General features: G+C 35.4%; 1 protein-coding gene across 1 annotated transcript in view; it reads right to left on the reverse strand.

Annotated features, from left to right (window-relative positions):
• The window catches only part of STARD9 (StAR related lipid transfer domain containing 9), a 95,008-nt gene that overhangs the window by 39,381 nt on the left and 37,553 nt on the right, over positions 1–18,074 (reverse strand). Inside the window, 9 exon segments of the mRNA XM_032213387.1 lie at positions 1,549–1,655; positions 2,317–2,399; positions 3,496–3,633; positions 4,850–4,901; positions 8,526–8,705; positions 9,577–9,651; positions 11,584–11,678; positions 14,280–14,480; positions 17,845–17,942. Of these exon segments, the coding sequence (XP_032069278.1) occupies positions 1,549–1,655; positions 2,317–2,399; positions 3,496–3,633; positions 4,850–4,901; positions 8,526–8,705; positions 9,577–9,651; positions 11,584–11,678; positions 14,280–14,480; positions 17,845–17,942 (1,029 nt within the window).

Raw genomic sequence — 18,074 nt, forward strand, 5'->3', positions numbered from 1 at the left:
AATCAGAGGCTTTCTCCTGGCTGGTGCTTGTCCTCTAGTTGCCTAACTACCAGGGAGTTGGGCTCTACAGTTTGTTTCAATTTGCTGCTTCGAGTGCTTTTGTCTCAGATCTCGCCTGAAACTTGCTGCATTCAATTCTCTCCTAGTAAAAGTACCTTTTCTCTGAATCTATGGAGCCAAAGATTTTTCTTTCCTAGGAATTGGACCGAGGCAGCCCTGACAATGACTATACACCAAGGCACACAGAGTGCTGTTACCTGCCCACCAAAGTGGTGCCTATTTATCTACATGCATCGGCATGCTTTCCAACTGTTGATGGGGAGAAGCTGGGGCAAGTAAAAAGGCACAGCAATCAGGTCTCGAATCCAGGCTGTCAGTTTTCCAGCCAACAAGCTCAGTGTCTTTAATTGCTGAGCCTCCAATGTTGGAGGTATCAGTAATTACTCAAGGTATTAATTAGGGCAAGAAGTTGAGGGTGGGGGGAATTAAGTTCCAGTCTACCCTCAGTTTACTAGATGACTTTAGGCCATCTAGTAGTCCAGCTTATCTCACACCACTTTTTTTTGTGAAGAGAAAAAGATTTAAGGCAGAATACTAATCTAATTAACTAATAAACGCCAAGTTTATTCAAACCACTGGGTTTTAATCTGTTCTGATCTTTCATTTCAGCATCTCTAATAATTGCAAAGTTGGGAGACCATAAAATCTGTTAGGTGATGAGTATGCATGAATTCAGTTCTATAAATGTGAAATTCTTACTCTTACGATAAATTAGTACATTATGCATAATGCTATTCAGAAAGCAGATAATGGCCCTATGCTGTTTTTAACTGTATAATTCATAGATACACAAAATACACAGGCTCCTAGTTTGCAATCTTCAGCACATCATGACCCAATCAACTCATTATATAGGCCAAATTAGCTTCCTAGACAGACACGTTTTAGAAGATTCTCATTAATATCAACTATAGAATGTATACTGTGAAAACAAACAATACATTTGCACTGCACATAACTGTAATCCTTTTTTTTACGGCCCCGTAATCCCTTGCTTCAGGGTGGGGTAAGGGTGATTGAGTGTAGCAGAGCATTTACTGGACAGATGCCCTTCCTGACGCCTGTGTAGAGTTCTCAGCAGGTATTTTCTCTTTGTGCCCTGATAGAGAAACATCGGTCTCTCTAGGATTGAACTCTCAACCTTCTGAGTGGGAGGTGAGCGTCTTCACCTTTAGGCCACCGTGCTGCTCTATATAACTGTAATACTTAATTACTTTATTTCCCATTGGCATAATTCTAGTAGATATGCTCCACTTCCTCACACACTTTAAATTTCTCTCAAAACAAAAGAAAATATTATTTCCATAAACACTAAAATAAAATTAAAATAAATAAAATGTTTGGTTAATTCACTACCATAGAACAGGGAAGGAAGGAATTCTAATACTGGCTCATTCACATTGCAAAAGAAATTAATCATAGCATTGTAAAAGGAAAAAAATACAGAAAAATGGCATCTTTTGTTCAGTTCAACCCTTTTTAACCTACCTTTCTGCTTCACCTGGATAAAAGCTACATGAAAGGGAAGAACAATCTCCATCCAGATCTAGCCATTCAAGAGATCTGAAATTCACGACAGAGGAAGTTTCACAGATCTGTTAAAAACAAACAATGTGGAAGAAAATAAAAATCATAGAAGCGTTAAACTACTTGCATTCTTCATTTTTGCTGAGTTCTATTGTACAATATCCCTTATTTTCTGGAGCCCAGTATCTGAATAGCTTAAATATAGATTTAATTTCATTTTTATACTGTAGGTTTAGACATGAATCAAATTTTGCAGTAATGACAGATCATGTCCTGAATGTTTTCTTCTCAATCTCTGGCACATGGGTTGCCAGAATAAGTGTGTAATATGCCAGTGCTATATCAGAAAGAAAGAAAGAAAGAAAGAAAAGAAGGAAGGAAGGAAGGAAGGAAGGAAGGAAGGAAGGAAGGAAGAGCGAGCAGGATTGACATGATGCCACATATATTTCCTTCAGTACCAGAAAACTATAGAAGTATTTTAATGACAATGGTGAGAGCAATATGAAGGCTATATCTTCAAGGAGAGTGTAACTAGCCAACAAATATGACTGGGTGGAAAGACCAATGAAGAACCATGATAAAAGATTGTGTGAATTCTCAATCACATATCATGGCCTTTTCTTTTTCTTTTCAATGCCTTTTAAAAGCATTCAACTTTACTGCTAACAACATACAACGTTTAAATATTTAGCAATTGGGAAAGAAAATTAGAACGCTCTCTAAACTTACTGAACGCCTCTGCCTTAAAAGGGCAGCTTCAGCAGGATGGTTGAATCTAAATTTGTGAGTTTTGCCAAGGACAACTACAGCTCCTAAAAAGGAGGGAAGAAAAAAAAAAGTAAAATTAGAAAATGATAAACGTTTTTGAAAATATTTTATGTATATTTAAACTATAGATTGTCATCATCATCCTATAAATATTGGCAGAGCTTTCTTTACAGGGGCCAGATAATGGAAAAATATATATTCCAAAAAGAAGACTATATAAGGGACTCAAATAGTAAGCAAGGATAAAAATAAAATAAAGCAACAATAAAATACAAAGACGTGTGAATTAATATTAAATTTGAATTAATCTTCACCATGGTATGGGGAATTAATCTGAAAGTGCTTCTATCTTGGCTCACTTACCTAAGGAGACACATTGGCCAGAAAGCAAATTTATCAGACTGGCAAGAGCAGTTTAACAATATAGTGCTTCAAATGCTTGAACGTCAATACAGAAATACACTCATTGGCTTCCTCAGGCAACACTTATAATGTTAATTCCATAGATTATGTACTATGTGCAGAATTACTTTCTTTTGTTTGCCCTGACTATATTGCAAAGAAATTTAGTGGATGACTCATGTATTCAAATATTATGAAACAGGAAGAAAAATGTATATGATGCTCACTATTTTAGATGGCTTTAAAAGATTTTAAAGGGATTAGATTAGGGGTGTCAAACTTGATTTCATTGAGGGCTGCATCAGGGTTGTGTTTGATTTCGGGGGGCCAGGGGGCATGGCCAGTTTGACATCACTCATAACAGGGGCACCTGTGGTGGACCAAGCACTCTGCCAGCAAAACAGGCTCCCAAGTTCCGTTTTTAGCTGCAATGGCTTCCTGCAACACTCTTCCAGCAAAAAAGGCTTGGGATGGCTGCCTGTGGCCCCCCCTGGTCTCCATTTTTGCTGACAGAGGCACTGCGGGCTGGTCCTTTGCTATTTCCAGGACAGCCCTGCGTCACCAGATCTAAGCACCCCGCCAGCTGGATCCATCCCCCAGGTCTTGACTTTAACACCACTGGATTAGATAAATCTAGGCAAGATAGAACTGTCATTAACTACTATTAGTTCTTTATCTGATTTCATCCTTCGGTATGAATCTTAGGCAATAAAAATTCCGTGAACATCAAATTCTTACCTTGTGATAAACGAACAGAATCAGTTACTTCATGATGATTTACAACACAATGTGCTCCCTGAAGAGGCCGCAGAGTCACAATCCCATGCCGGTTGTCTACAATACAATGGTTCCTTTCAATCTCCTGACCCTGCAACACTACAAAGTGTATGGATTTCAAACCTTCAGTGTATCTAGAAAAACTTGTCAGAATTGATATGTTTATTAGCAGTAATAATAATTTCCACAATGCCTAAAATGATGTAGACATGGATGGATGGATGGCTTTCAGGTTACTATCCCCTCTGGCAACCAGTTAGCCAGTATGAACAGCTGAGTAGCAGGAACTGGGCTGCTATTTTGTTGTTACTAAAACTAGTGGGAAAACGGCAAATTAATGCTCATAAACAAGGTTAATATGTTAGATGGTTGGATCAGATTGTTTGCTGAAAGTTATTTGAAGAAACCCAATAACTTATTAGAGGAAAGAAGACACTTTTTAGCTTCTTCCTTCTCCTACAACCCATGTTAATGCGGTGGAAGTTTTTCACTGCATGAACAGAAGGGAAATCAATAATCTTGAGCAGAACAGTTTAGACAGAAAAGGATTAGGTTTACCTTTACTCTTCAAGCAACTATGCTTGGAGATGAACAGCTTTTATGCCTCTGTTTCCCAAGGGCACTTTTTCATCTTCCTCTCAATAATAACTTTAAAATCGTGAATTTTAATAAAAAAATAAAATAAAAAAAAGCAGGTGGCTAGAGAAAACAATATTGTCTCATACTTCTTCTCAGGTGTGTAAACAAATGGGTAGAAAAATGGTGAGGAGCAATGGGTGTGGATATGCATGCAAGAGTTGTATACGGGGTGAACGGAATACTTACATGTTCCCATCAGGATCAAAATTTTGTTCAATCATTAAAATTTAATCCATCAAAAAATGGCCCCCTCTCAATGCAATAAATGTGCTTAAAGAATGGTTTCTTTACCACACAGGATTTATTTGCCTCACAATACCCAGTATAACCATTTCCTGAAAGAATTATGTTGTTTGTAGCTGACTGTACTGATGTATAATTTGCTACCAATTAAATACATTATAACATAATTATCAAATTTATAATGTTATTTATTTATAATGGAATATAATATCATATGGAAACATACATCATTTTAATGTTGATACAAAATAGTCAAATAATCTTTAAATTAAGATCAACTCCTAGTGACCTTATGAACATGTCCAAACAGTTTTCTTGGCAACTTTATGTACCCATATGCTCAGTAAATGGATCCATGAAAAACCATAACATAGCTTTTAATTAAGGTGATCTTAAGCCTGTAAACCCTTGGATTATATATCATAATTCTTACCAATATCTTGGTCCTGGTTTGAATCACTTCTTCCAATTTTGGTTGTTCCTTCCTAAAAAAAAAAAAGAGAGGGATAATTACATTAAATTAAATTCATTCTCAGGATTAGCACAAAGCAATTACCTTTATTAACATTTTTATCTGAACAAGGAATTTTATTTGACAACAATAAATCTAGATGGTACACATCTGAAATTTATAGATTTTTCATTCAACATAAACTAGTCTGTATTTAATAATAAAACAGAATTGTGGATCAGAGTACTTTTATATCACTGAAATATAGTATTATCAGGCACAGAGAACATGTGATCCAGTGACACAAATGATCCTTTCTCCCCATCAAGAGAGTTCATTTCACTGTAATTTAAAATTTCAAATTTTACAGCAATTGCTATCATCAGCCAAGATCCATAAATAGGTATGTTAAATATAAACAAGAAGTATATTGTGATCTTCTTTGCTGCTCATATACATGGTGCAGCAGCATTTTTAATTATGGAAGTGAAAAACAGCCTTTTACCTTCTTGTTCCTCAGTTGAAATTACAGATACCTGAATTTTAAAAAGGCAAAGCATAAAGAAAAGAAAAAAGCAGCATCTAGAAGCAAAGAAAGAGGGGACAAAGGTGTTAGTGTAGTGTTAATGAAACAGGCTTAAAAGGGTTTAAATAAGTATCCTGTTGATAAAATCTGCAAACTAGGCTTCTTTCCATATAAAGATATCCTCAGGCCACTTCAAGTACTGTAAATTAATTACCGTATTTTTGGAGTATAAGACGCTCTGAAGTATAAGATGCACCTAGCTTTTGGGGAGGAAAACAAGGGAAAACAAATCTGCCTCTGCCTCCCAGCAATTTTCCTCCTTGCAGCAAACAGCAAACAGTACAGATGATATACACTGTTTGTGGGTTACTTTTCAGACTATACTGGTACAGATGCTGTTAAAATTGATGTGGCTTTCTGGAAGTATATGTAATTCTCTGTTATTTAAAAGAAGATACAATAGCACTGGGCCTCTTCAGATCAAGCATTTATTTTAAAAAGCTTCTTTATTTTGTTAAGTTGTCTCGAACAATAAAAAAGCAGTCTTTAAAAAATAAGTCTAATAATTTGAACATTCCATAGGCATTTATAGTTATTGATTTACGTCCTTGCAGCAAACAGAAAACAGCCTATTTCAGTTTAGTCTGATTAGAAGACAAAAAAATCTGCCTCTGCCTCCCAGCAATTTGCCTCCTTGCAGCAAACAGCCTGTTTCACTTTCAGTTTCAGCAGGGCCTCCAGATGATCAGCTGTTTCAGGCAGCAGGGATTGTCGTAGCCCATTTCTCCCCTCCCCGCCCGCAAGCTCCATTTTCCAGTTTTCTGCAAGGAGGTAAATTGCTGGGAGGAAGAGGCCAAAGGATGGGGGCTAATGGGAGGGTGGGGCTACACTGAGTGTATAAGACCCACCCAAATGTTCACTCTCTTTTAGGAGAGAAAAGGTGCATCTTATACTCCTAAAATACAGTAATATGGAGAGATGAAGACCTTTTTTGCATACAAATATTTAAAATAATATTTTAAAAAAATCTTTCTACTACAGTCTTTCTTAATCTGATGTAGAAGGATTGCAAAATTCCAAAAAAATCTAGCCAGCTGTTCAGAGCTATTGCTTTGCCGCAATAGAATTCTTCCTAATCTTGGCAAGCTTCTGAACAGACATTTGAAAAGGATCCAGATTTTTGCTCTAATTGAACACTTAAGCAAAACATTTCAGCTGCATAAGTATGACGAAATCATGCACGTGCCAAAACTTTTAAGATGAAAAAGTTTATCAGGCAAACTGAAGTATTTTTTGCCAACTGAAATTAAACAATATGCATATTTTAAACAATAGATGTTAGTTTAGAAAAAAAGAAAAGAATGTGATATATTAATGAACAAACACTAATTCTTTAATTTCATACATCTCCCCTTAATTCTATCACAATAATTGTCCTACTAATAAGGATGGACTTTATATAATCTCTGCAATGGTCTCCAGTCCCTAAAATGTGCTTCTAATGTGGTTCCTGACTGGTATTGGCCTAAATATATACTGCAGAGTAAATAAAATGTAGTGATAGGTGAATTTTCCTGTTAGCAAAGAAAACATCCAATAATCATCTTCCCTAATATGGGGAGAGGATGGAAGAAGACATTTGATAGATGACTAGCACAGCCTCATTCACTCCAGCCTCATGGATCTGGGACTGAGGGCCTTCCAAAAAAGTAGCACCTATTCCCTCCTACTTTATTAGGAAGTCCCAATCCAGACCATGCGCCACCTCCATCTGCATGCCCCATAAAGCAGGAGGAGGCTGTTAAGCAAATTTGTTCAGGAGGATGGTTTTTCTGTCTATAGCCGTTAGGAGCAAACGCTCTTTGCTTGAAATACCTGCCTATCAGTCACATATCCATCTATTGAAGAAAAAGCAAATCTCTCTGGGTAGGGTGGAGTTGAGTGGATTGCCTGCCCCACTCCCTAAGTCCAGAAGAGGCCAGTAGGAACTGAGAAAATCCCCGCCTCTGACCATCACCACTACAGCTGCAACTAAAATGCTTCTCATCATTCAAACAGCAAGACCTGTGTTGACAGAAGACTGACAAATTGCTTTTACAAACTGCTCAGAAAACTGGCCCTAGAAGGAATGTAAAAGAAGTAGACCTAAACTTTATGAATTGTAATTGAGGCATCCTTGAGCTGAGACTAAGCTTCTGTACATAGTTATTAATTGGAAAGGAGCCTAAATTGAGATTTTTAAAGAAAAGTATTGGGTTATACAAACTTAATTGAAAAATTTATGCAAAGCATAAATTGTGAATTCTAAATACAAGGTTGCATTAGGTATCATAAACAGCAAACAAGACTGTTATATATTAAATATTTTAAGAATAAACATGACAATATTAAAATGGACAGATGTTATAATTTATATTACAACTTCCTTATAAGTGATATTTCTCATAGGCAAGTGATTAACAAGTTGGACATTCTAGTTCAAAATTTTAATTTTAAAAATACATTTCTTTTTAATCTATCCACTGTCCTTTTTGTTTTGTCATGTAAGATAACAGCCTTTGTATATTCTGAGCATAGAAATGTATGGTTAATCATTTTGAAATCTTTAAAATCCTTATACTTATTACCAAACCAGAAATATTTCATATGTAGCATCGTATGTTCCTTTTCAGCATAGTGATAGATTTAAAAAACAAGTAATGGCAATTATAATTTAGAATGTGAGAACTTTAAGATTTGGGTGACGCAACATGTAAATCCTAACAACAATAACATGCAGAAATATTAAATTCCATGATTCAGTAAAGTATGATTATTATGGTAAAGATAAACTATCAATTATTAAGATTATAGCTAATTATTAAACATTTCTGCTGTTCTTTATTACTATGTAGTCTTTATTATTATGCTATTGATTTCAGACTTTTAATAACTAAGAGTTTTTATTACAAATTCTACTATGATGCCTCAATAACGTATTAGACATAGGAGCAGAAATATTTGAATTAAAATATGATTATACATTCTGTTTTCTGAACTTGATTTTGGCAAGTATTGCAGATTAAGGTTTTCTATTCATAATTAAAGTATGTCATTTTGAAGTAATAGCTAAGTACAGAAATCTTGGCTCACCCTGAGATGGTACAGTACGACTCCAGTACTAAGGATGTCATCGTCCATGGCCATGAAATGAGGTAAACTGGAGTCTATTGTCACTCCAGCTTTTTTCTTGTTGATATCCACACTGTACTCTTCCATAATAGCTTTTCTGTTAATCCATTTATCTGTCCAGTCTTTGGTCAACTGGTCTATCTTTGGAGATGATAAATGAGAAAAATGTGTTTATTTTAATATTTTTAAATGGAAGTAAAACAAAATCTGTGAGGCAGTTTGGTGTGGTTAAGCTGCTTGTCTATAAAATGGGAGATGTGAATTCTAGTTCTGCCTGAGGCATGAATGCCAGCTGGGAGACTTTGGGCCAGTCATTCTCTCTCAGCCCAATCCACCTCAGAAGGGAAAATATGAAGAGAAAGGTATACTTTGTTCGCTGCTTTGAGTTATTTATAAAAAAAACAATAATGGCAGGATAAAAAACTTTTTATAAGTGTTATATTACCGTTTCCCTGAAAATAAGGCCTCCCCCAAAAATAAGCCCTCCCTGAAAATATTGCATCCCCCTCACTGCTTCCTGCAAAAATTATAAGACCTCCCTGAAAATAAGGCCAAACCCTTATTCGGGGGTCAAAAGAAAATAAGACCCTGTCTTATTTTCAGGGACATATGGTATTACTCCAAGTGTTGTTGGCAACTGACTCACATTTGTGATGGTTGCAGTATCCTGGGGTCATGTGATCACCTTTGGTGACCTTCTGGCAAGCAAAATCAATGGTGAAGCCAGAATCAGAAATTTAGAATATACACTTTCTAAATGTAAAAACTATCATTGTCAGCAGTGCCTCTTTTTAGTTAAGTTTTACTATTAATAATATAAGCTTCTTTATTTTTTAAAAAATGATTGGTTTTGTTTCATTCACAACTTACCATTTTATTTATAACTACTAGGACATATTTCAAAACTCTTAATCCACTCCAATTTTTTTTCTTTTCCCTTCTCTACCAGACATTAATCTGTGACCACGATCTCCTTTTATACAGTTTTGAGAAAAACACAATGCATACCAACCTTAATTTCATTTTGAAGTACTAATTCCGTAAGATTTCCTTCTTTGTCATCACTCCATGAAGGGCTAGAATTCATCTATGGAGACAAAGTATTAATAAGATTTCTGAAATGTTTCCATATGCAGTGCAAATTAATGACCTGAGAGTGGGAAAGCAAAGCAAGAACAGAAAAGACTCTATCCTAATTATGGTATATTTGACTATTCATATTGCAATAACATTCTTATATTCACAATGCACTAATTTCTAAGGTCATATAAGAAATGTGTGTGTGTGTGTGTGTGTGTGTGTATACATATTACTTTATTTTATCTGTCTACACTAAGCAACTAAAATATACCTTCAATTTTCTTGTTCATGTTTCTCTAGAAAAGGGTCCTTTGGTATGTAGTACATTTCATTTTATCTTTATTACTATTATTTAAATATTTTATTGAAGTTTATTATCACATAAAATAGAAAAGAAGAAAAGAAAAGAAAAGAAAAGGGGTCGTGCAGGATTTAGAGAGAGAAAAAAGGGGAAAAAATACAAAGGGCTGACGCCCGACCCTTTCCAACACAGTAAAATACTAATAGTTATAACTTCAACTTTTTACCTTATCTATAAAAGTATGAAAAGTCAATTCTATAACTTACACAATTATTAAATCTTCAAACCAAAATTATAAATTTCATTTTTTCTATATCGAGTATAAAATCAGAAGCAAAAACAGGCCCAAATAAAATATTTGTTTAAAACAATATATATCACGATCTTAATGAAAATCCTTTTTTTTTTCCTTTCGTGTTGTGAGAAATAATATGCATTTCTAATTAGGCTTATTAACCTTTGTAGACTATTATCGTTTATATTAACAAACTTCACTATACTCTTTCATGTTCTTTAACATTAAAGGTAAAACTTCTTTATATATCCATTTTGAAACTCGGTTTCCTTTAAAAAATATTCTAAAGACAATAAATTCTAGTACATCTTTTTTAAACTTCTTCCCAAGTTACATACTTTAAAATTCATTTCCAATAGTATTTTACAAACTTTAGGAATTACTCAAATATTATTCACAAGGAAAAGAAAAAAGAAGAAAAGAAAGAAAAACCCATTTTCATATCCACTTCATAAACATAAAACCGTACATTGGAACTTTCTTTCAATTACACATACAGGCTGGTAAAAACATCCTGACTAGTTAAAATTATTAAGTTACACACTCCAGCTTGTCCTCATAGAATATTTTTCTTCTTTAAAATAGCTATGAAATATATAAACTTCTATTTTTCTCAAGAGATTCACAGCTTTGTTAGTATCCATACAGAAAAAGTTCCAAAATTGTTCTCTTAAGGAGTGCGGATTTACTTGGAACTCTTCTTTCAATTTTTCACCTTCAATTGGAGCTGAAAAAGTACCTTTGGGTCTTATTTCAATTCCACTGGAAGACTAATATTTAAACTATCATCATAGTAGGCAAATATATTCCAAAATTACAGTTAAAGTCCTTTGAATTTCAAATACTTGTGGAATAGCGTCAGTGGTTTGGTAGCTTTCTGGACATAATAGGATCTCTGAATTACTCATTTTTCTTCCTTTTATTGACTTCTTATGAGCTGAAATGTAATTTGGAAGGAGAAATGCTGTCCTAGCTCATTAATGATAACCAACCAGCATCACCGAGTAAATCATAGCAGAAATTTGGCCCATTGGATGTCATTTGTGCTGCATCACAATCTGTCAAATTATTAGGAGAGAAAATGTAATGACAAAATAAATATGATATGGTCTTAATAACTAAAATGGTTTTTTAAAAAAATATTTAATTACAGATGCATGATCCTTGGTTCAGATTAGGATCCAGACAGTAACAAACCTGACTAATATCTTGAGGAAAACCAATCTTAATAGACAATATTGGATTGCCATCAGATTTCATATACAGCAAAATTACACTTCTAACAATATATACAGATGGACCGAATGATTTTGATTGAACGTAGATAATACAGTTGTACATACCATCTCAAAATTCATCAACATAATTTTCAATCTACGTATTTCTTCTTGTAATTCTCTAATCAGTTTCACATTTGCATCCTGAAAAATTAGAGGAACTTTTTTAAAAAGTAAGGAAACAATTCATTGATTCTAAAATATTTATTACACATTTTTTGGCATTACCGCTCAATATATTCTGCCCTCACAATTTCCAGGAAAGAAAAAAAAATTAAGGATTGCACAACGTTATTACTTCTCCCAATATTGGATGTCTAAATTAAATCTTCTTCCCTCATAATGTGTGATGATTACTAGGGAACTGCATATGTAATAATTAAATATATGACAAAAGTATACTTTACATGACCCCTGGTGATGCAGTGGTTAAATGCAGTATTGCAGGCTAACTGCCCACTGCCCACTGCAGGGGTTTGATTCAGACCGGCTTAAGGTTGACTCAGCCTTCCAACCTTGTCAGGTTGGTAAAATGAGGACCCAGATTGGGGGACAATAGGCTGACTCTGTAAACTACTCAGAGAGAGTTGTAAAGCACTGTGGAGCTTTAAATCTAAGTGTTGTTGCTATTGCTACTACATAGTACATAATCCTCACTTACTGACTGATTTATTCAGCAATTAGTCAAAGTTACAATGGCATGTAAAAATTAGTTTTACAACTCATCTTTGAACCTGCAGCTGTTATAGCATCCCTGCTGTCACCTGATCATGATTCAGGAGCTTGAGAACCAACATGCATTTATGACATTTGCAGCCACCCCTTGGTCACACGATCATAATTGCGGTATTTGGCAACTGGTGTACATTTATGATGGTCATAGGGTTGCATGGTCCCATGATTGCCATTTGTGACCTTCACAGTTGGCTTCTGACAATCAAAGTTACTAGAGAAGCTGGCAGGAAGTCACAAATTGCAATCACAATATGATGCACTTGACAACCCGCAGTGTTGTGATTCACTTAACCATTAAACTGATGTCATTAAGTTCAACACAGTCACATGACATTTCATTTAACAATTGCATTGTTTAGCAAGGAAGTAGGTGATCCCAAATGTGGTCATTAAGTGAGAACTATTATAATGTACTTATGAAAAAGGTGACACTCAAAGAACTGCAGCATCAATTGTTTTAAAAATTGATACAACTTATACAACACAATGATATACTCCTTTAGAGAGCCAACAAAATATGCCTCAATAAACTTAAAGAAACACACAAGGTAAATCACCTCATTTACTCGAGCGGTTTCATTCATCATTTTTTTGGCCTTTGAAGCCATAGCGTAAGGCCTACTTCACCAGTTTCATTATAGCAACAGCTTGGCAGGCGCCATAGCTGCAGATAGAAAAAGAAAATTACAACAAACATGTTTGAATGTAGCTTTAGATATTTTGCACCCAAAATCCATTTGTATTTTATTTCTTCTACCCTAAGAGTCAATATAGGTTGATCTGCCTAACTGTTTTCACACATGCAAATCACCAGAAATTGTCAGTAACAAAACTGAAACTGAAATTGACTTAAAACAGTAATGGCCCTTGTTTTATATGATTATTTTCCTGAACCTACAATTATATCCAAGGTTATCTAGTAAATTCTTCACTTGGAACCACATTTAGATATCTATGCTCTAAAATATGTTTCTGCATCTAATCACTTATTGGCCAAATATTGATGTTTTAATTCAGATAATAGATCGAATCAAAAAACAACTTTTGCCAAAGTAAACTTTGTTGAAAATATGGGCAAGTGATCTATCTTTGCAACAGATGGCTACACCCCAACTTTTTCAAGGCAGTCTTCATTAAAATAGATAGATAAGCCAGCAGGCCAAAAGATCTATGCTTTTTATAATGTATGAGACTTATGCCTACTCAAAGAAGACAAATTTAGCCACTGATGACACACGCCTTAACAACATTTGACTCTAAATTACTGGAATATGCTGTACCCATGTCCCTGTTTGAAAATTGTCTACAACTTTAGCTCATCCATTATTTGACAGTGATGGCTGCCTGATCTAATGAACAAATAGGATTAATTACCCAGTGATTGGGTAGGTTTTTAGAACAATGAAAAGTATTAATGGCATTGAAAACCCCTAAAACTCTTTTCTGCTACAAACCTATGTACCATCTGCTCCCATAACCCAGTTTGTCCTTTAAATTGGCTAGACAAGCATTTCTCCAAAACCCACCGGATGCATGATATTTCTGGCAGGAAAGAAATTTCCCCAAGACAAGGTCTAAAGTATGGATTTTTAACAACGCTTTTGTTTTTTGCCTTTCTATCTAGTACCAAAACATACTGCAGCAGATATTTGGTTTGCTGTGCTGATAGGTTAGCAGATTATCTCCTGTATTAATCTGCCCTTACTCGTTTCTTCTTTATATTATTAACAGTTCATGTAATTTTTTTTAATGTTGCCAGATCTCTGCCTTTCATAACTACAGTGTAAGGACAGCTTATAAATGTTTTGAAATAAACAGTAATATCTCATTAGGAACTACTGACAGAGGTAAAATATAGTTCCATATTGAAATTTATAATGTGAGAGACAGCTCTTGCTCAGTTATTTTCTATGTCACACATCTTTCAGACAGATATTACATTGTCCTGGGCAATTAACAGAATACTGCTTTTAGAGTATTTAGACCATATGACCATTCCTGAAATCAAAGCAAATCTTTATACTTACTTGCAATCATTATGGTCTTGGAATTGCCACCCAGACTATCCTTCAGAAGCCAAGTAAGAATGGAATCCCGATATGGAATATAAGCTTGACGCTTGCAGCTATTGATATTGGAGCCAGAGTAACTATCTGTACGGTCACTGTCCACTTCACTGGCTATACTGCTGATGCTCTGGCAGCTGCTGAACATTTGAGTGTTTTCGGCTAAAAAGCAAAAAAAAAAAAAGTCAGACTTATACAGTAAAAGAAATATTTATTTCAAACAATCCAAAAATATTTTTTCATGCTATAGTAACATTCAACAGTCAAAGATTAAGACAATAGAGTGGAGTGGAGTAGTAGAATAGAGTAGAGTAGAGTAGAGTAGAGTAGAGTAGAGTAGAGTAGAGTAGAGTAGAGTAGAGTAGAGTAGAGTAGAATAGAATAGTTGGAAGGGACCTTGCAGGTCTTCTACTCCAACCCCCTGCTTAGGCAGGAAACCCTACACTACTTCAGACAGATGGTTATCTAATCTCTTCTTTAAAACTTCCAGTGATGGAGCATTTACAACTTCTGGAGGCAAGTTGTTCCACTGATTAATTGTATTTGTATTTGTATTTTATTATTTGTATGCCGCCCTTCTCCGGGAAGACTCAGGGCGGCGAACAATTCAAGGGGGACAAAAAGGGGAACATAAAAAGACAAAATACAAATAATAAAAGTAGACAACAGTCGCACAACCATACATGTCGAGAGGGGAGGGAACTCATCACCCCCAGGCCTGCCGGCAAAGCCAGGTTTTGACGGCTTTTCGGAAGGCCTGGAGAGAGGTGAGGGTCCGAATCCCTGCGGGGAGTTCATTCCAGAGGGCCGGAGCTGCCACAGAGAAGGCCCTCCCCCGGGTAATAGCCAGGTGGCATTGGCTGGTAGATGGCACCCGGAGGAGGCCAACCCTGTGAGATCTAATGGGTCTGTGGGAGGTAATTGGCAGCAGGCAGTCTCTCAAGTACCCAGATCCAATACCATGAAGGGGTAAGTTGTTCCACTGATTAATTGTCAGGAAATTTCTTCTTAGTTCTAGGTTGCTTCTCTCCTTGATTAGTTTCTATCCATTATTTCTTGTCCTACCCTCAGATGCTTTGGAGGTCCTTTGACTCCCTCTTCTTTGTGGCAGCCCATGAGATATTGGAACACTGCTGTCATGTCACCCTTAGTCTTTCTTTTAATTAAACTAGACATCCCCAGTTCCTGCAACCATTCTTCGTATGTTTTAGCCTCCAGTCGCCTAATCATCTTTGTTGCTCTTCTCTGCACTCTTTCTAGAGTCTCAACATCTTTTTTACATCGTGGCGACTATACTGTTTTGTTGATCAATCATTATGGTCCTTTGATCACAGATTAGGCAGTTTTTAAGGTGCCAAAGATCACAATTCAGCCATCCAATTTTATATATAGGAAGCCATCAAATGGGGCTTTAATATCATCAGAAAAGCACAGTGGATATTTCATCTCAGGGATGAGGGACTCTAAAGAGAATAATAGAAGAAAAAGTCTTTGGGAATTAAATGAGTACCATTACCATGCTTAAGCACTTCCAACAAGAAAATGTGAAGATGAGCACCAAATTGGTGTTGGGATAGTATTACTTTTCTGTCATGGCAATGGCATCTGTAAATGGCAAATGTTTGGTTGGACAAATGGTAAATGGCAAACCTTTTGCACTTAGTTTATTGCTTTTAATTTTTAAAGGTCTTTTCCTAAACAAATGTTACCTCATGTGTTGTAATGTGGTTTAATGATGTGACCCATTTATGCTTTAATGCTATTCTATCATAATGTTTTCTAACAGCATAAATAGTACAAAAGAAAAATAATGAAATGTTAATAGAAGAAAGAAACTTCAGGCGGAAAGGTCTGATTTTATTTGGAACTCCCAACAGAAAAATAGAAAGATTTATCCCCAGATAGACAGATATTGGAAATGCCTTTTCTTCTTTTGTTTCCCTTTTCTTACCTCTGTGCATTTCCAGCTAGATATTTTGAGTTCCATAAAGCAAGTTTTTCTCCCAATTTACCCAAGTTAATATGGAAGAAAAGACTCCCAGTAAATATAAAATGCTTTATTTTAACTTAATGTAACAAACATGTTTACTACAAATTTCTTAGAACAATATGCTTTTTCTTTAAATCAACTAATTTCTCTCCTGCCTTCTCAAATAAACATACAGAATGAAGGAGCAGAATGAGGCATAGAATTATATTATGTTATAAATTGTAATATTAGCTTTCCTTTTTCTTTGAATAGTAGGAATATAAGTACGTTGACCCGATTTACTTATAAAATAATAGAGGTGGGATAAAAATCAAATAGTAAAGAACAACCATAACTTCAAGAAACCCACTTAATTATCCCTAATATATGGTTTGTTAACTTGAACATGATGGAAAATTGGAAACTCACTAAAAATGCAAACAGGGCGGCACCTTATAAGTGACCAGACACTCACATATGAATGACTCACATCATACTCTCTCATTATTTTATTTACATTCTCAGCAAAAAGCTGCTACTCTCTTCAGCAAATTGCTGAGACTTTCCCACCAAGGAGTTTGCCACTGCCATTGCTAGGAAGGGGCTGGTAGGCAGAGTACATTCATTCACTAAGTAATTCTTCATCTCTCTTTTAGGGAATCACAACATGCCCAAGTTACTGAATGTTATGGTCATCAAGGAGTAAAGTGAAAGGAAACAGAAAATAAAGCAGACAAGGAATTTAAGTCTAAAAGAAAAGGACTGCTTTTTCTTTCTCCTTAATACTGCAGCTGCTTCCTGTTTGCCTGTTGATGCCAAAAGATAACAGGAAATAAGGCAACTTAGCAGGAAAAAGCTGAAAGTGGATAAAAGTAGTAGCACTCTTCACTGTTCCTTACAAAAAAGTGAGAAGAAAAGCAGAAGGGCAAAGAATGCTATTTCCTAGTCTGTCCTTTCAAGTCACCATGCTGCTTCTCTTGGCTGGAAACTGACTACAATTCATCACAGATACGTAAGCGAAGAGCCAAGGCATACCGGTAGGGTAACTATTGTTCTGGTAGTGGTAAAGGAGTGAAGTAGATAGGTGGGATTCCAAGAAAATTAAATACAGAAGATAAACAGTAGAGGTAAATGACAGCAACAGTGACAATGGAAAGCAATATAGGAAAGGGGACTGGAGAAAACTTGAGTTATTGCCACAGCTGATAATCTGCAAGATAAGGAAGCCTCAAGGGGCTGCATAACGTTTCTGGGACCACGTTCAAACTGGAGATGTGCATCTCTGCTGTAATTAACTAATTCACAGAAGCAAAGGCAAGAGCTCCTTAAAAAAAAGGAGATGAACAAGACAAATCACAATTTATCATGAAGTATGAAGGCAGCCAATGCTTCTTTTATAATCCTGTCTCCCATCTAATAGCAAATGAAATATTTTATGAATGCAGTACTTCATTTAATTACTCATGCTTGCTTGTAAGTATGCATCATAGGAAAAGTTCAATAGGTGATCCATTAACATTTCATTATTTTTTAAATAAATGTTAATATTATTTTTACCTAAAGTAGAGATGACAATTCCAAGAGTAACTAATGATTTGTTAATGTTGGCACCCTCTGTGATTCGATTTTTGCAATAACTAGGATCGGCCTTTTCACTGAAACACATAACCAAAGATAATTGAAGTAACAGCAATGATTATCAGCATATAAAAGTAGCAGCATAAGAAATGAGAAAACATTCTACAACTCTCAAATAATGAAAAGAATAGCCTATTTTCACAAATGCA

Source organism: Thamnophis elegans, chromosome 1 (genome assembly GCF_009769535.1).
Source record: "Thamnophis elegans isolate rThaEle1 chromosome 1, rThaEle1.pri, whole genome shotgun sequence".
Taxonomy (NCBI): Eukaryota; Metazoa; Chordata; class Lepidosauria; order Squamata; family Colubridae; genus Thamnophis; species Thamnophis elegans.